This window comes from Mchenga conophoros, linkage group LG22, assembly GCF_057382185.1.
Source record: "Mchenga conophoros isolate Kocher_MC1m ecotype Shallow Benthic linkage group LG22, M_conophoros_male_GT1.1, whole genome shotgun sequence".
In the NCBI taxonomy this organism is placed as follows: domain Eukaryota; kingdom Metazoa; phylum Chordata; class Actinopteri; order Cichliformes; family Cichlidae; genus Mchenga; species Mchenga conophoros.
Window position 1 is genome coordinate 21,476,393 of NC_140546.1, and position 20,365 is coordinate 21,496,757.

General features: G+C 40.3%; 2 protein-coding genes across 3 annotated transcripts in view; one reads left to right on the forward strand and one right to left on the reverse strand.

Annotated features, from left to right (window-relative positions):
• ctnnal1 (catenin (cadherin-associated protein), alpha-like 1) overlaps nt 1–15,046 on the forward strand; it is a 55,616-nt gene extending 40,570 nt beyond the window's left edge. The window contains exons 5-20 of one of the 2 annotated variants that reach the window (XM_085261354.1): nt 513–602; nt 861–1,031; nt 1,598–1,798; nt 4,445–4,531; nt 4,809–4,967; nt 5,791–5,883; nt 6,838–6,988; nt 7,578–7,615; nt 7,706–7,756; nt 8,122–8,276; nt 9,816–9,864; nt 10,411–10,467; nt 11,759–11,878; nt 12,582–12,665; nt 12,868–12,929; nt 13,496–15,046. In XM_085261354.1, the coding sequence (XP_085117480.1) occupies nt 513–602; nt 861–1,031; nt 1,598–1,798; nt 4,445–4,531; nt 4,809–4,967; nt 5,791–5,883; nt 6,838–6,988; nt 7,578–7,615; nt 7,706–7,756; nt 8,122–8,276; nt 9,816–9,864; nt 10,411–10,467; nt 11,759–11,878; nt 12,582–12,665; nt 12,868–12,929; nt 13,496–13,721 (1,794 nt within the window). In that variant the 3' untranslated portion in view covers nt 13,722–15,046. The remainder of the gene's footprint in view (nt 1–512; nt 603–860; nt 1,032–1,597; nt 1,799–4,444; nt 4,532–4,808; nt 4,968–5,790; nt 5,884–6,837; nt 6,989–7,577; nt 7,616–7,705; nt 7,757–8,121; nt 8,277–9,815; nt 9,865–10,410; nt 10,468–11,758; nt 11,879–12,581; nt 12,666–12,867; nt 12,930–13,495) is intronic. The other variant, XM_085261355.1, reaches the window with a different exon arrangement.
• Nucleotides 15,036–18,150, reverse strand: abitram (actin binding transcription modulator). Its single transcript, XM_085261356.1, has 6 exons — nt 17,982–18,150; nt 17,741–17,792; nt 16,102–16,231; nt 15,946–16,022; nt 15,798–15,867; nt 15,036–15,537 (listed from the first exon to the last, which is right to left on the reverse strand). Exons 1-6 carry the CDS (start codon nt 18,061–18,063, stop codon nt 15,400–15,402), a joined length of 549 nt encoding a protein of 182 aa, XP_085117482.1. The 5' UTR covers nt 18,064–18,150; the 3' UTR covers nt 15,036–15,399.
• Nucleotides 18,151–20,365: the final 2,215 nt, after the last annotated feature.

Sequence of the window (20,365 nt, forward strand, 5' to 3'; positions counted from 1 at the left end):
TGTGTGTGTGTGTGTGTGAGTGTCAACTCCAGCTCAAACACTCACACGCGCACACATTGCTTTAGAAAATCTACCATCTTCATCTATTGAGGCCAGGCGAGCACAGAGGCAAAAATAATGACAGATAATCACACCGTCTTTGTAATCTATGGCGAAGTGCCCAGAAAGGAGTTGATTCAGCTGCCTTTTCCAAATCCAGTATCTACATAATTCAAGCTGCCTATTTCTGAGCGGAGTACACAAAGAAGATGCGGCAGGTCAGCCACAGTGTATGTTCTTTTCTATTCCGGTAGCATCTCTTTTTGATAGATGACAGCTCACCTATTAAGTTTCATGTGTGTAACTTGGAAACGGATCTGTGTTTCGTTTGGACGTCCCTTGACAGAGCTAGAAAGATTTGTTGAATAGCTTTGATGCTTCATGTCCCTTGCTCACCCTGAGAGTTCTAAGACGCTGTAACTTAAGTAAAGCCACCCAAAGCCATCTGGTGTGTGTGTGCGTTTGCGCTGCAGGACTTGAAGGATGAGAAGAAGAAAGCCCGGATGGCAGCAGCTAGAGCAGTGCTGGAGAAGTGCACCATGATGCTCCTCACAGCCTCCAAGGTAAACCGCCGGCCCACCAACACTGGGCCTCGAGGCAAGGTTTATAAATTCTGTTCGCCTTAAAGATTTAAAGCCTTCTCGGGTTTCTCAAGACTCAAGATTTTTGGCCCACTTTGGCTTTATTATTAACACCAACCAAAGTCACATCATCATAAAAGAAAAATACTATCTGTGGTTGAAAAACATGAAAAATGACAGAAGTTCAGAAGAGCACGACAGGGTGTAGGTTTGACATTTCACATCTTATCCCTACCAAAGACTTGCCTGAGGCACCCAGACTGTGAGTCGGCGCGGATCAACAAAGACGCCGTGTTCCACCGAATGCGCTGTGCCCTGGAGCAGGTCATCGAGATTGTCACTGAAGCACGGAGCTGTGGGGAGAACAGGATCCTTCCTGCCAGCATCTACAATGGCATCAAGGAATTTAAGGTAGGTTTAGAGATTACACTTCGCACGAGTCATGGTGAAGGCTTCAGATTAATGACGCTGACGTGTGTTAGCCCGTGAAGTTAAGTAGTGATCCTCTTTTGTTAATGCAAAGCGCTATTTAAGCGTCACAGCAGTTACTCATCATCAGATTTTTGGAGTGTTGATTTGTGGTCGCACAATTGGCATTTGTTGCATTCACGGTGTTTGCTGTAGCTTCAGATGTGACTCAAACAATCAACACAGAGGAGCAGACCTACTCATTTAGTTATTTGGCTCATACGGTTGAGTGAATCACCAGTAAACCTACCTCATGCTTACTAATCTTCTCTCTCCTCCGTGTGCGCTGATGTGCAGATGAAACAAACGAATACTTGTAAAAACATTTTTAAGGAGGGGTTTTTTCCACTGAGATAAAAGAAAGAGGAAAGTATTTTAATGAAAAGACCTGAGATGCTTATTGCTTTTAATGATCGTCCCGGCTGCTTTTAATCTCTTCTCATCTACTCTCCAAATGCTCCTTCAATTCACCGCAATTCCCAACTTTCCCCCCACCCTGCCTTCTGCAGTCCGGCGTGGAGTGCCTGCGGGAGAACCTATACTCCTTGTCACCGCAGAGCATGTCCAGCCAGCTGGAGGCTCTGGTCGAGCGGACAGAGGACTTCACTGATTCGGCCTACACCAGTCATGAGCAGCGTCAGGCCATCCTTGGACTGTGCCAGCTGGCGCGCCAGGACACCCAGCAGCTGGTACACGCCTGGGTTGAGGCGGTATGTTGGCACATGCAGACAGGCTTTCACAGATGTACACAGAGACACAGGAATATTCATAAAAAACCATACATTTCTGTATAAAGACTATCCACAAGTTCTTATCAGATTCGATTAGATAAAACTTTATTAATCCCTCGGGTGGGTTCCTCCGGGAAATTCGGTTTCCAATAGCACAGCACCGACAGAAGTTACAGAATGTGAGCAGAAATATACCATATATACAGATATATAAATACAGAGACATATATAAATACAGAGTATACAAAGGGATAAATAGAAAAAGAATCCAAGGGAATTGCACATTTCAAGTATTCTGTAAGAGGCTTCAAGTATTGGTAGGTTAAAAAGATGCAAAGAGTAGGAGCTATAGATGCTGATGTTGAGTTATTGCAAAGAAAATACAATATGTATTTATTCTGATCCTTTTAAGACTGCTGTTTATCATATACAGGACTGTACAGAAGACTTGAGCAGCCCTAATTTCTTTATATTTTGCTACGAAAATAGGAAATGGGTGCAGTAATTAAAAAAACATCTGCAAACATATATGGAAATGCAGAATATAAGGCGAGAACAATTCTAATAAGCCTGAATATCAATATTTGGCATGACGACTTTTGTTCTGAACTCTCTTAGGCAGCTTTCTTGTAATTTGTTGAAGTAGTCTTCGGGAATAGACGTCGAGGCTACTTGAGGAACATTCAAAGCCCTTCTTTGGATGTTGGCTGCCATTAGTTCTGTTCTCTGTCATCATGATCACATCCCAAGATGCTTAAAAAATGTTGCGGTACAGACTCTGGAGAGGTGAATCCATGACTGATAGTGCTGCTTTCTGTGTTTTCCTATCTAAGTATGCTTTTACTGCACCGATGATGTTTTCCAGATGCTATTACATGGTGGATCAAATCAGATTGTAGACAGACGGAGCCTCCACCATGTTTTGCAGATGGTTGTAGACTATTACTGTTGCACCTTTCTCCCAACTTCAGACCAGTTGCTACTGATTTTCAGTTAAGTTCTTGTGTAATTTGGCAAACCTCAGACCAATTCTGATAAGGCTTTGACCAACAGTGCTGATGAAAAGATCACCTTACCACTAACAGGTTCTGTGTCGGTTGGGTTTTTTTTCCTATTGCTTGACCTGCAGACACTGTTCATCTAATTTTTATTTTTAAAACCCGACACTTCTCCAATCCTCCACACAATTTCCTCATTTTTTTGAAAGAGACACTGCACACAATTATGAGAGATGCAGAGTTTTCCGTTAATAGCTCTTTAGGTTGGTCCAGAAATATTTTTTTGGGGAACAAATGATGTGTTTTGGTGACTGGCTTTTACTAACAGTGTCTGATGATGCATTTTAACTTTGATTCTTTGCTAAATTGTCTGCTAAGCGTAGTTTGATCCCTTTTTATGTTTGAATGATTGATAGGCCTCTTGACTTAACAAACAAAAAAATGGTCAGGCACAAGGACTGGACGGAAAATGAGTTTTAAACAGCCCATGTCAAAAGAAAAACTTCAGAAAGCTTGAAGAACTATTGCTTAATACCATTTTACAAAAGCAGTCTGGCTCCTTGGAGCCAGTACTGTATGAACATTCACTGCATTTGTTTTTAGTCTATTAGTCAGACAAAACAAGCACATTTAAACCACCACAGTGACCTCAGATAAATTCTGAAGTCAAAATGTAATAGATTTGAAAAATTAAAATATTAAGAAATTGTTAAAGAACATAATAGTCAGGCTTTGATAAATGTATTCTCAAGTGGAAACAATCTTGTGTTTATCTCTGCGCAGCATGCAGTGTGGCTGTTTAAACACAGCTCCGCAGACAGAAACTCATACAGGCAGACCCACACACATTAACATTAGGCCCCCCTCCTCCTACAAACTCACTTACTCATTCACCTTGCCTCCTCAGTTTCTTTTCACACATCTCTCCTGGAACAACATAGCATAATAACCCACCTGAATCACTGTTTTTACCGAGGCTCATTGAGCTGTGAAAGAAAATGTTGTGTTCCTCCTCATTCAGCGGTGGCTCCTTGGCCTTCAGAATTGATGGACTTGCGAAACGCAAGTCATTATGTTGCAGTTTCTAGTTGTAAACTTTTTTTTTTCCAGTGTACTCGGAGTACACAGAGATGCTACTGCTGCAAAACTGTACAGTACTGCCTCATCAAGCCTTTGCAGCTGAAGGTCGTGTGGGGACTGGAACACTGCAATGTTTTCAAACTGCTGAGAAAGATGTGCAAATACTCTAGGATCTTTAATTTGTGCTTTTCAGTGTTGTTGTAGCACATTTAGCAGCATTTCTGTCTGAAATTTGGAGAAATTGCAGTGAATTACTTCAATTATGTAATTGCTTTGAATCTTTTTATTCATATTGCACTGAATCATGCGCTCTGCCTTCTTCTCTCCTCATATCCAGGATATAATGAGCCACAAATGTAATTAAAATATCAAAACCTGTGCTGCTAATGCACTCAATTCCTCTCTTTTTCCAGTCATATCTCATACTCTACTCATGTAAATTTGTGTTTGTGTTAGTCTTCTGCTGCATGTTTATCTAATGGATGGAGCATGTAAAAGCACACGGTGTCTCATGTTTTATTCTCCTCTTCTTCTGTCATCGGAGCAGCAGTCTGTCCACGCCAAAGAGGCCACAAAGGACATGGAGGTGGCCATCCTGAAGACGTCCCAGAGTGTCAGCGACCTCAGACGTGAGGTGAGCAGCAGTCTGTTGCTGACTGTGAAAAGATGTTCCCGGTTACAGAATCGGACATAACTGAAATGCCTCTGACTTGCTGGTGGTGCCTCTGTAGCTGCTTTCCTCGCTTTTATTTTCCCAGCACCTCAGCCCACCTGCTGCTGCCTGTGTCACCTCTGCTCTTCTTACCTTTTTTTTTGTTTGGTTTTTTTGTCCCCGTTTCTCTTCAAATGATCATTCTCATTTGTGCCTTTTTTTAAAAGCTCTTTTATTTAACCTTTGTTGACTCCGTCAGCTCCACAAGGTTGCGGTGGGCCGAGCCTCAGATTTGCTGAAAGTTCATGGGGAGCAGCTGCCTCTGCGGGCTCTCAAAGCAGCAGGCGCCGAGGGAAACCTGGAGGAAGTGGCAGAGTATTCGCGCACGCTCACTGAGCAGAAGGAGCAGCTGGTGGAGGTAGGTGGGATCAGGGGCACAGGGAGCAGAGGAACTAGTAGGAGGGTGACGGCTACTTGAATCTGTGGATGGAAATCAGTAGTAATGTTTGCATTTATCTGGTTCATTACCTTCTGATGTCACAGTAATCACTGCGCCTTTTTAGGAAAACATACTCATAAAATAAAAAAATTAAAATAGCACATTAAAAAAAACAGGTGCTTAAAAGAAAAAAATGTTTTAAAATGTTAAAAATCAAAAACAATACTGATCATTGAGGTGCTCAGAAGATGACTTTGAGTGGATTATTGGTGAAAATGGAAGGGATTTTGTTTCTAATAGGTGAGATTCCACAATGCTTGAGCACAAAGGGTAGTTTATGCAAGACTTTTGTCTATAATTTTAATCATTTGGCCAAATGATTGCGTTTTTGCCGCCGAGTGTCATGCCGTTAGCATGTTCCTCTGCCAACAAGGTCATGTGATCTGACAGGTTTGTTACCAATTACTCAAAAAACATTAAGGACAGATTTGCATGAAAACTTCACCAGGTTGGCCTCATTTTAAGAGATTGGTCCAAATAGAAGTGATTAAATGGAAGTGGAGCTGATTCAGATTTGCAGCCAGGAATTTTTTGGAAGGATTGTTTACCATTGTGGGAGAGGGCAAAACTGGATCGTCACAATCTTCACACAAACATGTCAAGTATTTTAAAAAAAGAATTGCACATTCTTAATTTAGAGCTGTGGACTTTTTGTGCTGGGGGTATACATACTGCTCTTTTTAGGGATTGCCTCATGTATGCTTTATGTCAGAAGCTTTATTTTCCATCTGTTTCACTCCAGACGTGTCGGCTGTTGTGCCATGTGTCGGGCACAGAGCCATTAGAGATCACCTGCATACACGCTGAGGAGACCTTCCATGTCATTGGTCCACAGGTAACACAATCTGTCTAAACATTATCCGTATAAATAATTACTTTATTAAATTCAGCACTATTAATATACGCCCTTGACCGAATGTGTAAATAGCAGTAGATGGGAGTAAAGAGTCTGGTAAGTAATAAAAGTTGACTTAATTAAACTGCAGATACGGGTCGTTCCATTCAGCACTTTAATTGTGTGTCTATTAAGTCAAACTGGTCATTCTGTGGTTCAGGTGTAAAAATCAAACATGGGTAATAGTCTTCTTAATACGGAGGAAAAGTAGACGCTTAACTTCCCATCTCCTCCGTCTTCCTCCCACATCTTCAGTCCTTGGCTGAGAACATGCTGTCCACTTAGTCCCTCATCCCAGATCTAATTATGTTTGCTCTTAGAAACCATCCATGCCCGTAATTATCCGGCAATGTAGAATGTTCCCGCCTTGCAGCGCTAATGTCAGGCCCCACATGACTCCGCAGTAATGAATCCGCTCCTAAGTTCAAAGGTCAGCCAATCAATAACCGTGCGGCATGATGGTGGTAGTGGTGATATCTCTCTCTCTCTCTCTCTCTGCACCCAGAGTAATGCGGGGGTGGCCCAGAGGGTAATTGGCTATTAAATACTACACTGTAGAGGATGGACATTGGGGGAAGGGAGGTGGTGAATAAGTGCGCTGGTGGTCATGTTTCATATTTGTCAAATTTTTCGAACATCGTACGTCAGTTTGATGTCAGGACCAGAAGTGTAGATATAAATTGCTACATATGTGTGAAACCGCTTCAGCGTGACTCATGCTGAACTGTACTTAGCTGCCTGAACCCATTTTATGATGATAAGTCCTTAAATACTTAACAGTTATACAAGCTCAATTTATGAGCTTCATTCACAGGCACTTGGTTTACATTTTAGATCAACAGCAGCATATGTATGAATGTAGAATGTATCAGAATTGTTCACTCTTCTGCTCAGATCATCTCAGCAGCCCAGACGCTGGCTCTCCACCCATCTAGTAAAATTGCAAAGGAGAACCTGGAGGTGTTCTGCGAGGCCTGGGAGTCGCAGCTCTGTGACATGGCTCTGCTGCTGAGAGAGATCAACGACGTCTTTGAAGGCAGGCGAGGTCAGTTGAAATCACTTCATTGGTTGTCTGTGTCCATTCAGGTGAGTTGTGGTAAAAGGAGAGTACAAGTATGGGTGAGTTATAAAGGGCAAGGGAGTAGAGGTCAATGTGCCATCTGTGGTGTCTTAACTTTGGGGGGGGGACAAAAAAAAGAAAGGAAAGAAAAGAAGATCCAATTCTATGAGAAACCTTGATGAATCATTTTCTTCTTGAAATTTTCAGCTGTATTAATAAAACTTAAGGCAGGCAGTATGAATGTATCTTTTCAAAATTAGTCATCACAGACTGTGGGAAGCTTTCTATCAAAGGAGTAACATCAATGCCATTGAACATCCCTGTATTCATTCCACCTCTTTACACTTTCTCTATTTATTATTGTGCCAATAACCAGAAGTGTCCGAGTCATGGACAACCGCTCTGACGAGCTCTGCTGTTTGCACACTCGGTCACACACGCAGAGACAGAAAGTAGATACTCGAGTGTATTCACGTGTGCTGCGCAGAAGTCTGTGTGCACGTATTTGTTTGAAAGTTAGATCCAAGTACTTTTACACGCTGTCCTTATAACAACAATAACTCTTTCTTCCTAGGAGACAAAAGGCCTTATTTGTCACTTCCTAGACCTGGGGTGAGTGTCACACCATTCATCCTCATAAATGTCTCAATGATACAAACGTTTGTAATCCTCTGATTAATACCGCTCTCTTTTTCTCCACAGAAGCACTTGGCGAACATGAAGACTGCCAAGGCTGTCAAGTTGGATGCAGAGGTAGCGCACACACCACCAAATCCTCGGGCTTTCAGCACAATACATCACGTCTCATCTTGTACCGTCTTTTGGCAGCAGTATATTCATCTCTAGGAAACATTGTGTCACTCTCTTGAAGAATTGATCGAGTTTGTATGGTAATGTGCTGCAATTTTGTTGGGCAGCACTTTTTCACACGCTGTACCGCCACAGAAAGCAGGATTATGCTGATTACAGGCTTTCCGAGTGTGTAAACAAGTGAAAAGTACCATGCTGGCTAATATACACTTTTAAAAAGACATCAATTACACTTCATCAAAAAGATTTGTGTGGTTTTTAAATTTTTTATTTATTTATTTTTTCCTTTTGCGCTTCTGCGTGCCCAGGAGCAGACAAGTATGGCCAAGCTGGGTCTGGAACTTCGTCTTCTGTCGTCAGATGTAGACACAGAGGTGGAAAAGTGGGAGGACCAGGAGCATGAAATTGTCCGGCAGAGCCAGAGCCTCGCCAGTATGGCCTACAACATGTACCTGTTCACCAGGTAGCCTTCTAGTATCGCACTGACACATGCACACAAATTTTTTTTATATTATTTTAAAGCTCAGTGTTGTCAATCCCCTTAATCATCCCCGTTAATCTCTTAAGAGACATACAGAGCAAAAGTCTTGAGCCACCACTCTTTATATTTTGCTAGGAAAATGTGTCTGTGATCATTATCGTGCTGAAAAATGAAACTGAAGCCACTCAGACACTTCCCAAATGCTACTGCAAAAACGTGAACTGTGTTCATAACTCCCAAAAGGTTGATTCTGTTCATCTGGACGTAGCGTTTTCAGTGGGAGAAATGTTTCGTCATTTATCCAAGTGACTGATCAAAGACCATTAATCATTGATCTTAGTGTTTTAAGAAGATCCCCAAACCCAACAACAGCAGTGTTTTTACAGATGAATGTAGACATTCAGTGTTGTAGCTCTCTTCTGACTTCCTCTGTACATATCGACAGTGATTCGAGCCATTAGATTCAAATTTTGATTCATCACTCTCTTGGGGTGGCTGTAGCTCAGGAGTTTGAGCACGATGCTAAATCCCAGGTTGTTCTCCAAATGCATTCATTGCAGCGTGAAAGTTAGAAAGTACTTAGGCATAGAAAAAAGTGCCATATGAATGGAGGTGAATGTTATATAAAGTACTTTGAGTGCTCTAGTAAAGTAGAAAAGCACTATATAAGAACCAATCCATTTACCATTTACCACACTATAAGACCCGTTGTCACTCATTTTTCAATTGAGGTCTTGTGTAATTTAGCACACCTCAGTCTTTTATCCCACTTTCCCTTCTTGAAGGATTGCCTTGACAGACACACTTCCACCAAGAACAAGGTCCAGATGCATCTCAGGTCTTGGGTTGTGTTTTGTTCCCATTTCTTAAAGACACGACTTTGAGCTACTTTTCATCTGCTGTAGATAGTATTTTTTTTTAGCCGTGCTATTTCTTCTCTTGGTGCAAAAATGCTATTTCATGCCTGTCAGACTGTGTTATCTTTGACGGTTTTTTTTCTGGATTCGACTTATAAATGGGAACTTTTTTTTTTTTTTTAAATTTTCCAACAGGCTGCTAGTAACAAAGTGTCTAAAAACACAATTTGCTAAGTTGTCAGTTATGTGCAGATGCAACACTGGTTCATCGCTTGATTTAGGTGACTTTTTATGCTTAAATGATTCATAAAGTGTAACGTCCATTAACAAATAAACAGCAAAAACATTGTACTGAAAATGGTCCGGTACAAGGACTGGACTGGAAATGAGTGAAAAAGCAGCCAATGTCCAAAAAACCAACTTTTAGAGACCTTCAGAAAGCCTGGAGAACTATTGCTCAAGACCACCTTTAAAAACTTACAAGAACATTTCAGTCATTTGAAGCAAATTCTAAAGAAATGTGGCTTGTCTCAAGACTTCTGCACGGTACTGTATTTTCACAGATATTTTCTAAACAGAGTTGATTGCTTTGGAAGATGTTTGCCCTTGTGCATATTTCTAATCCGAGCTTCTCTTTATTATTTCCTGCATGATTGATCCACAGAGGGGAGGGACTGTTGAAAACAACGCTAGATCTTTTTCATCAAGCTGAGGTATTTTTCATTAAGCTTGCTCTGTTTGTTTTCCTTCTATTTTATTGAAGTTGTAAATGAACGCATCTATCGTCCCGTTCCACCTGATACACGCTGAAGCTCGCAGATCGATAGGTTAGTAAATGCAAGGATCCCTTCATTCACGACCCTGAAATGCAGATTTCACCGGGCATTACGGGGATTTATGAGTGCAGTGGGAATATAGCGTGGCAGATTCCCGGCCATCTCTGGCACATGGTGTAACAAGGTTTGTGCGTACGAGTGTTTCCTATTGAACTGGGATCTTTGCCAGTAATGTACAGTCATTTGTAGAATCAGGGACCGAAATGTCAGACAGGATTTATTCAATTTGTGTTGAGCAGGGGAGATAAGCGAGGAAGAGGAGCGAGAGGGGAAAGAGACGGGAAGGCACACTGATAAGAAGAGCCAAGAAAAATCATAGTATTTACTGACTAGGCTTCTTTTTAGTTAAGAGAGCTTTAGTTTTTCTTCTGTGTGTGTGTGCAAGTTGTTTGATTTTTGTCTCTTTTCTGACCTACTCTTAAGGTTCTTTCTGAAGAGGGGCTCCAGCTGTGCTCATCTCTCCGCACTTTTTCCTCTCAGGTATATTCCCATGCAATTAATCTATCTTGAACACACCAAAGCACAACGATTCATATAATGCAATTCCAAATAATGTTTTTTTTCTACAGTAGGCATTTATAAAGAAATCTAATATAAAGAACAAAAGGGTTTTTTTTCCAAGTAGAAATAAAATGAATACAGTTGAGTATGAACCAGGAGAGAAGTTCACTTTATGCACAGTATTTTCTTGCTTGTCTTGTAGCATGTGATTGGCTGCAGCGTAGTAAGACAGAGCTAAGGAGATCGTTATAGCAAAGCTATAATGAAAGAATTGTTTATTTTCTCCTGAAAATGGGGAGATACTAACCAACTCTGTGTGCACACACACACACACCCTCCGATACTAATACACACCCGTATCACACGTTGTGGCATGCCATGGTGCCAGGTCTGGCTTATAAATCACACAGCGAGAGCAGGAAATTAAGGCTGTCACACACTTTCACCATCCTCTTGTCCTCCTCTCAGACTCCAGTTTCAACAAAAGTAGCCTTGGTGCTTTCCTTCCTTTTAGCTCTCAACAAACTTCTTCCTCAGGTCCTCCAAGTTTAATTAAATGGCTCCTTTTGACAGCCTTTAACGACTGCCATTTGTCACCGCCGTGTGTCCGAGGCTGCGTGTGTTTGCGCACATGTGAATGGGCAGAGGGGGGTGAGAGCGGAGGGGGAGGTGGGTTGACTGCGACCGCCCAGGAGCAATTCATAATCAGGAGGCCCGGCTCTTCAGCTTCCTTCATGCTTTCTGATTAATTACATCAAACAAACTGGTGCTAATGGAGTCCCTCTGTCTCACCCTCCACTCCTGTAGTTCTTTGGCACCAAACACACAAAGCACATCTGTGTAGCTCTAATTATGCAGATGAGATTAAGCATTTTTTTTCTTACTAAGGTTTAAGAGGTTTTATATGTTGTTGCTGGGCATGAATGACAAGGGATTGAGGTCTTGGGTCATTGGTGGCATGTATCTGTGTAGACTACGATCTGGGGATTAACTCGGATGGATAACAGACTTAAGCAGCAGATCATGGCTATTGCTGATGGATTACATCAAGCAGCCCTTTTTTTTTAAAAAAAACGTCTTTTTCTTTAATCCACTTCTCCTTTTCCCGATGCTTAATTTGTATTTGACCACGAGCCCTGTGAATCTCGTTCAGTAAATCTATCAACGTCTGCACATATTAACTCTCCCAGCGAAGTGCCGTTATAAAACAGTGTCTTCTGTTCTGAAAGACATCCCACCCTCCCTCTGTGTGTACCTCTCTCTGTTCCAGTTGGTTGATGAGGAAAAGACTGTGGTGATGACAGAAATGGAGAAGCTGCTGGCTTTGTGCCAACAGCTGCAGATGGGGGCTAAGACTCCTGTACAGGGCAAGGCTGCCACCTTCCAGAAGGTAACCATACTACACCTGTCTGTGTTTTTATCTCTCTTCTTGTTAGTGTCTGCACTCTTTATTAGGAAAAAAAGAAAACCAATTACTTATTTTTGCCTGAAGTCTGTTCGGTTTGGTGGACGTTAAATAAGTAATATCACAGAGATCGAACAAAGCAGATAAAGAGTGTTTCCACTGAAGGACCGAAGAAGCTCTGACACTATCACAACTATCACCCCAACAACCAATGGGTATCATTAAAGCGCTGAACACACAATAGGGCATGACTAATTGTGTTCATTACTGGCTTCAGAATAATCTTTCAGTTATCTTTGAGTAATACGAACATCTAACGCAGGATGCTGGGTTAATGAATGTCTATGAGGAATTAATGAGCACCTTGGACGGGGATGAGCTGCCTTTGCTCACCTTGTAATAAAGGCGCTGGTTTGGAATCAAAAGGACACGATGAAGAGTAGCATGCTCAAGGCTGATTAATTAGTGCCTCTTTTATATGTATTGGCTCCCGCCTCTATATCTCTTTACCTTCACATCGACCGTATCATTTATCTCGAACGGTAGAGAGAGCCTGTCTTACGGGGGTTGGTAGGACATGGATGAGGAAACGTTAAATTACAGGGTCAGTGTAGTTTAGTGCTGCTGCTGCAGTGAATCTCTATGCGTGGACCCTTAGTGATGTATTATTTTACGTCTGTGCTTTCAGGTGGACTCATTCATTCAGGCAACCAGGAGCATCCTGAGTGTGGTCCTCTCCCTCCTGCCATGCTTTAACAAGCTCAATAGAAAGGTGACATCCACTGACCTGGACACTTTATTGACAGGCAGCTTGAACATATATACGAAAGTATAGAAAAAGCTTGGAGATCTTATTATCCAGATACATATGCAAACATCACAGCACGCTGACACTTGCAAACATGTACCTTTTATTTTTAGCACGCAGCAGATATACAGCAGCGCCTGTGTTCATTTCTAGCTATGTTTTGCAGGGGATGGTCAATATCTTTGCCTCCTTTTTTTGCTGTCTATCAAAAAAGTCTCCAGTGAGTTGGTAAGTGTCTGCGATTTTGAGCTGAAATCCTTGTTGAAGCTAAAAGGTGTCAGTTGTTGGACTGATTGCCACTGAAGCACATTCACAAGATCAAACCGTAGACTGTAAGCAGCAAGCTGCAGCTGGCATTGGCAACTTTTTACTCGAAGCCACTCTTTGGGCTTTAAGTTCAACACATCATGATTTTCGAGAGCCACAAGTGACCGCATCTACACCAGCGCGTGAAGGAGTGCTATGTTACCGGCTAGGTAGTGAGTTCAATTAAATTCAGTTTTATTTATAAAACAGTTGCCTCAAGACGCTTTAAAGTTGCATCCAGAGATGGTATAGATTTCCATAACTAATATCTGAAAAAAAAAAAGCTTGGTGATGTAGTTTTTTTGGTTTTTTTTAATAACATAAACACAGCAACATAAAAAGAACTGACTCCAGTACAAGCAATCAATATTTCATATAAAAATATTGATTATGCCAGCTTTGTGTGTATAAACAGTTAGAAACGAGCCATTGTATTTTGCCGTTTGTTTGTTTTTTCACTTTTACTCTCCTGTGTCATTTACTTTCAGTACAAGTCAGAGAGGAACAGCCTCAGTTCCCCGCAGGATTGGAGAGAAAGGCAAGACTCATCCACACCTGTCAAAGAGGAAGGAGCTCTCAACACCAAGAACAGCAACGGATTTGGCGTTAAATCTTTGGAGCAGCACATGGCTGGTCTCAACCTCCTTGAGAGCAAATAATCCCAGGCAATCTCTTCCTTTGTCCACTCTTCCCGATAAAGCAGCACATAGCTGACCTCACCTCTCTGGAGAAAATATGATCTTAGAAATAGCCCCAGTCCCCACCCCCATCCGTCATTCAGTACTAGTCTGGTAAAGATGGTTGACTTGGCTCAACCGGAATTTGCATTTCCTGCCTGGATGATGTTTGCACAAGGAAAAAAAAAAAGGAAAAGCAAGTCTATGCTCTCTTTCCCACTGAGGTTGATTTAATCCAAGGTAGCGTTTCACCTGAAGCACCAGTTCCACCCCAGTCCACAAGATGGAGTTATTACTACACACACACAAAAAAAAGTTTTCAAAAAAAGTGAGGCCTGTCACAAACCTGATTTTTTTTTAAATATTTTTTCTTGCTTCTGAATTAATAAACTAATTAAAAGTCAGGAGAGAACTCCACTTGATGCTCAGCTCAGCCATACATCTATCTTCACTATGTGCCTCTGTGTGACAAGCCTCTGTGTTTTGTGGTGTTCTGTAATTGTGTTGCACAAGTTATGTAAAAAAAAAAAAAAGTAAAATTAAGATCCACAATGCATGACGCCATCATTACCAAACCCCCGTGTTTGAGTCTCCTGTGGTCACAGCCTTGTAATGTGACACTTTCTTTGTAATGCGCGCCACAGCAGTACACCACGATCACTTGCATTATATTGAGCACCTCATTTACATTAGGTTTTACAAGCTGACCACACTACATAACATGCAATGGATGTCTAATAGCCATTATTGTACGACATTCCCCATGTGCCATGCTAGTAGGAAAATGCAAAAAAACAAAAAAAAAACAAAAACAAATGCCAAATACGATTGTTCTTGCGTCTTCTTACTGTTATAAAATATAAAACATAGTCCTCCAGTGTTAATGGAGACACTTTTATTTAAGCCGGGTTTCTCGACTTGATCGAACCTCTGTTTATATTGTCCTGAGAATTATACGAACCAGTCTACATGGCATACTTTCTCTCAAAGAAATGAAACAAGTTTGAACTGGCACACGTGTAAAGTGGAACCTTGAAGTGTACTTGTTATGAAGACTATCATTGTGAAGCTGCCTAACAGACCATTATGTATTAAATGGTATATATTACTTGGTACTTGAAGCATATGTATCCCGAGGTAATCACTTTGGTACTAGGAGAGGGAGTTAGAATGAATGAAATGTATAACCACACAGGAAGCTTTAGAGAATCACTGTACAGTGTGAGAGCAGCTAAGACTGCTGGGTAACGTAGTGTCGCCAGAGATGTGACGAAATCGTATCTAGTTTTGGACCACCGTTTCTTTTGACGATTCAAAGGTTAATAAAAGTGACACAAAAAAATAAACAATATTTTTCTTAAATTATTGTTTGTCTTTCTTTATATTCGACAGAAATACTTCAAACTCATGATTAGTATGTAACAAGAAAATAAAAGCCACTGTTCATGCGTTCTACTAGTTCCTTATTATATTTATCAAATTGGCAAATCCAAGCATAGACAAATTACTTGAAATCTGACTGCTTCTTGGATCCTTAAAATGTTAAACACTTTAAAAAAAAAAAGAAAAAAAAAAGGAAAAATATAGAATAACCTAGATACACAGTGCTTCATTATAAACAAAAGCCTTTCAGTCTTCTAACTTTTAAGTGCATGAGGGAAAGAAACTCTCCCACAATAGAACGGGCTTGAATAAGGCAGGAATGTGGGGAACTGTCAAGATGGTTGGGACTGGGCAGAGCTGCGTTTGGAGACGATGTTCTCAAACTCGTCTCTGTTTAGAAGATTTTCTGTGATGCTCTTGCTCTCTTCAAACTTTGGCAGGATGACGGCGATGTATCCTTCGGTGGATGGCTGTAGAGATTTGACAAACCAAGCATTGTTACATGTGTTTATGAACCTTTACTAGTGTTATCTAATCTCCTCATAGGCATATGAAGCCGTGTCACCATCAGGTATGCTAAATTAATGTCAACTACTCATGTAAGGGTGTTTAACAGGAAAAAAAAAAAAAAGGTACAGTACGCAGTAATAGTATGCAGATGGAGACATGTTAAAGATGACATGTAATGTACTTTACATTTACATGTGTAAGGTAAAATTGTAGGTTTTACCTTTTCCAGCAAGAGATTCGGAGTTTCTAAAATGTTCTCATTGACTTCCAGAAGACGACCCCGAATGCAGCTAAAACAGCCAGTGATGAAGATGTATGAGCACGTGGAAGATAAATATATACTTTAACAGTCAAAGACAGACTTTTACCTGTAGATTGTGTACTCTGTTTCATCTGTGCATGTTATCCTGCATAACGGTGCAAAATCAGTAAGGAACTGTCCCCCCTGTCGTACAGGCCAAAAAAGGAATGTTAGGATAAATGTACGAGCACACAGACCAAAATCCAGAGCTTTATTAACTTACCCGCTTGGACTTCCCAGAGACTTTATTTTCCAGCCGACTGCAGCCATTACTGATCTGGTAATTGATGCTTTTGATTGTGCGTCCGTTTTGTAGAATTGGGTGAGTCTCTGCTAAAGTGATGACACATATTCTGCCAAGAAAAACATTTTAAGAATCTATCAAGCGCCTTTTAAAATCTATATTTCTCTAGCGACATACTGATGTAGAAGTGATATAAATCACTCATACCGAGCAGGGACTATGTTGTGTAACAAATACAGTGTAATGTAGAATCAAATTATTATTATTCCCCATTTTCTCAATTTCTTTCCTGAGAAAACTTCCACTTAGTCATGATCAGGCCTACAAAATACATTAAGCTGCTGTTCTTCTTTTAGCTGTTCCCTTTAGGGGTTTCTTCAAACCACTCAACTTGAACTGTCCCTCCAATGAACTCATTTCTAATCTTGTCTATTCAGGTCACTCCCAATGAAAATCTTAACACCTCCAGCTCAGAGCTTCCTGTCTTTTTGTCAAAGCCACCGTCTCCAACCATACATCATAGTAGGTCTCACTACGATCAGAAAAATATTCCCTTTCACTCTTGCTGCTATCACTCTGCCACAAATCACCTCTGACATTCATCTCCACCCCGCTTGCACTCTCTTCTTCACCTCTTTTTTGTGCTGTCTGTTGCTTTTGACACCAGGTATTTATACTCTTCTACTGTCACTACCTCTACTCCTTGCATGTTCATCTTTCCATCTGTCTTCATTTTCATTCACACACATATCAAGTCTCGCGTCAACTGACTTTCATCCCTCTTCTCACCAATGCGTATGTCTACCTTATCAGGTTCTCTTTCACCTGCGCCCTATAGAGCACAATGTTGTCTGCAAACATCATAGTCCACAGAGACCCCTGGCTGACCTCATCTGTGAACCTGTCCATTACCACTGCAAACAAGGAAGGGGCTCAGAGTGGTGATGTCATGCCATGCCACTGCTACCTTGAACTCATCTGCGAGTCCTACCAAAGACCTCACTGTTGTCTCCCGGTCCTCATACATGTTCTGCACCACTCTCACATACTTCTCTCCTACCCCTGATTTCCTCATGTAGTACCGCACTTCATCTCTTGGCACTGTATCACATTCTTTTTCTTGATCCAACTCCTGACCTTCCCTGTACTCCTCCATCACTCTCAAAGCATATTTGTAACTGTAGTGCTCTTTCTTAGCGTACTTCCTCTCTTCTTAACATAGCTTCAATAAATCTTTCCCATATCTTCATGGTTTGGCTCATCAACTTTACCCCTCTGCAGTAACTAAAGCTCACACTTGTTCTTGAAAATCTGTACCAATACACGTCTTCTGTATTCCTCAGGTATTCTCTGACTTTCCAAGATCGTGCCAAACAAATCTTAGTCCAAGACAATTCCATACCTCCACGGGTATGTCTTCTGGACCAACTTCCTTTCCACTCTTCATCTTTTTCATGGCTATTCTCACTCCCTAATTCACCACCTGTCTTCTCTCATGCGTCAGGAAGAGCATCCAGCGTAAAATCTTAGCCAAATCAAACATACAAAAGGGCCATTAACATACAGTGAATCATAGCAATTGGTGTGACTCATGGTCACTTGGTCAACCTCCTGTTACCTGTTTGAATGCTGTAAGATGCAATGGTCCTCGCATGGCTTTCCCTTCATGTCTAAAAACAAAAAATGAAAAAAGGTGTTCGTGACATTAAAAGCAAAATAAAAAAAACCCCATCTATTCAGACTAAAACTAAAAGTTAACGCCATCTCCCCCTGAACACTTAAGTTCACCTAACGTTAGCTCACTTAGCTTAGCTACTTAGCAAGTATAGATGAGACACGTTCACATGGACGTTATTTACCGGCTCTGTACCAGCGTGTGTAATATCGGTCGATAACTGAAGGAGCATTTGCTTTGGTATCTTCATGTTCCACGCTCTCCATGTAAAATAATAACACTGGAAAATTAATTTAAGGTATTAGCTTGGCGTCAACTTGTCTTGTCGGACAGTAAATAGTGCAGCACCGGGCAGTCCGTCCTTGAAATATATCCGAAAACCCCAAAGGCAAATAATTCTGGCTGTTCTTTTGTTTTGTACAGCGATTCGCATTTCTTTGTAGTGAATCTTCATTGACAGCAATAAACAATAAATTATTAAGTTTAATATGTTCACCAGAAGAGCTGGTAACTAACTACAGATAGTATCTTTTGAACAGTCTCTCACTTTTCACTAATCACAATATATAAGATTGAGACAAAACAAAAAAACTTCAACCCTCCAGAAAAAAGGTCTTTCAAAACTTTAAAAAACGGTCTTTATTATTTCTATGCATGGAAACGTGCTTTAAGCGTTCAAATCTTACACAACAGAAAAAAGGGAAATCCACATTAAGTTATAGTGGAATAAACACACAAGTACATTTATTTACAAGTAAGTGTGTGTGTGTGTGTATATATATATATATATATATATATATATATATATATATATATATATATATATATATATATATATATATATATATATATATATATATACATATATATATATATACATATATATATATATATATATATATATATATATATATATATATATATATATACATAAACATTTCATAAGGTTGTACAGGAGCTGCACATTTCTGCACCTTAAGACTGCTCTGAGTCAAACTTGACCAGTACCTGCTTAAATTTTAGACAGACACAAATGTCAAATGTGGGTCAAATCAAGGAAAATTGTGATTTTAGAAGAATGTTTGTGAAATTGTGAAACTATACATATTATGGCTGTGCATATTTTTAATGGAACAGTGGTTGATCTTGACACTGTCATTAGAATTGTATGCATTCCCACAGCATTTGCCATATTGGTTCCTTCAGAGACAAGAACCTGCTGGTCTCTGAAGAATCACGGTGGAATCTTTGAATAGTGAATTAGTAAAAAGCCAAGAGTGATCATATATGATCCACCCATGAAACAGAGGTCAGAGTGTGCCTTGAAAGATGGTGCTTCCACACAGACACAGGACTTGAAATAGGGCAGAACAAAAGTGGGATGGTCAGCACTGTTGCTTCCCAGGAAAAGCATTACAGTTTCACATCCTGCCTGTGTGTATTTTGCATATCTGGGTAGATATTCTGGCTTCGTCCCACAGTCCAAAACATGCATGTTATTTGAGGTTCTCAACTGGCACACAGATAGATTTTGCATCTCATCATGTAATCTTTATAGCTGTTGTATTTTTAGGTCTTAGGGAAAACAGGACATGATGATGTTTTCTGACAAAAAACAATTCTTGTAAAACCTTAAAGTAAATAAACTCTCCCTGCTCTTGGAAACATTAATTAAGGATTAATACTCCATTTATTGATGTCAGACAGGCTAGTAATGCATTCTAAACAGACCTGCAGTTTGAAATTAGTTATAGACAATTATTATGAGGGAATTCTTAGACCTGGGTAAAAAAAAAAGAAAAAAACATATTGTGAAGGCATACAATAAGAACAGTATGTAAGGGTTAATGTTATTTCACTTGATAAAAAAAAAAAAAAAAAAAAAAAATATATATATATATATATATATATATATTTATTTATTTATTTATTTATTTATATATATTTTATGGTCATCCATGCCTCATGCCTTTATGCCGTATCAGCTTGAGAGCCACTGTTGTAGAAGGACTGTGGCCCTCACCTGAACATGAATTCCTTTGTACTAAATTTTCTTAGAACAGCAGCAGTAATCATCTTCAATCTGTATCCATAATCCTTTCAATATTTAAAACCAGTACAGAGTACTGTAGTCATTTTTGAAAAAGCGAGAGCTCAAGTCTCCATAAAGCCTGACCAGGCAAGGCTTAAAGTGTCTCGAGGTGGGGCCCAATGTCAGAATCACTGCCACTTTGTTATTTTTTCTATTGCAAAACCAGGAGGAACCCAACCTTATTTTTAAACGCTGATCCCATCGCAGATTCATTCACCATGCTCATTCTGTGGTAAAGTGAGGTTGAGCTGCACATGTGGAAAACACTATTGTCATCATGATTTTTCACAATGCCCACTAGATGTCAGGCAACGGCAAACAACCAGAGTACAGTACTGTTAATGCAACTTAACTTCTCGCCAGAAGCATAACCATCTATATGAAAGAAATGTATTATTTTATTTCCAGATAAATATTTTCACATTTAATCAGCACCAATTAGTTTCTATGTAAACCAGCGCCAGGAGGCATAATAT

Coding starts and splice junctions, on each gene's coding strand:
- abitram (XM_085261356.1), bottom strand. CDS start 18,063: ATGGAGAGCGTGGAACATGAAGATACCAAAGCAAATGCTCCTTCAGTT. Junction 16,023..16,101: donor TCTCTGGGAAGTCCAAGCGG/GTAAGTTAATAA, acceptor CCTGTACGACAG/GGGGGACAGTTCCTTACTGA. Junction 15,868..15,945: donor ACAGAGTACACAATCTACAG/GTAAAAGTCTGT, acceptor TGGCTGTTTTAG/CTGCATTCGGGGTCGTCTTC.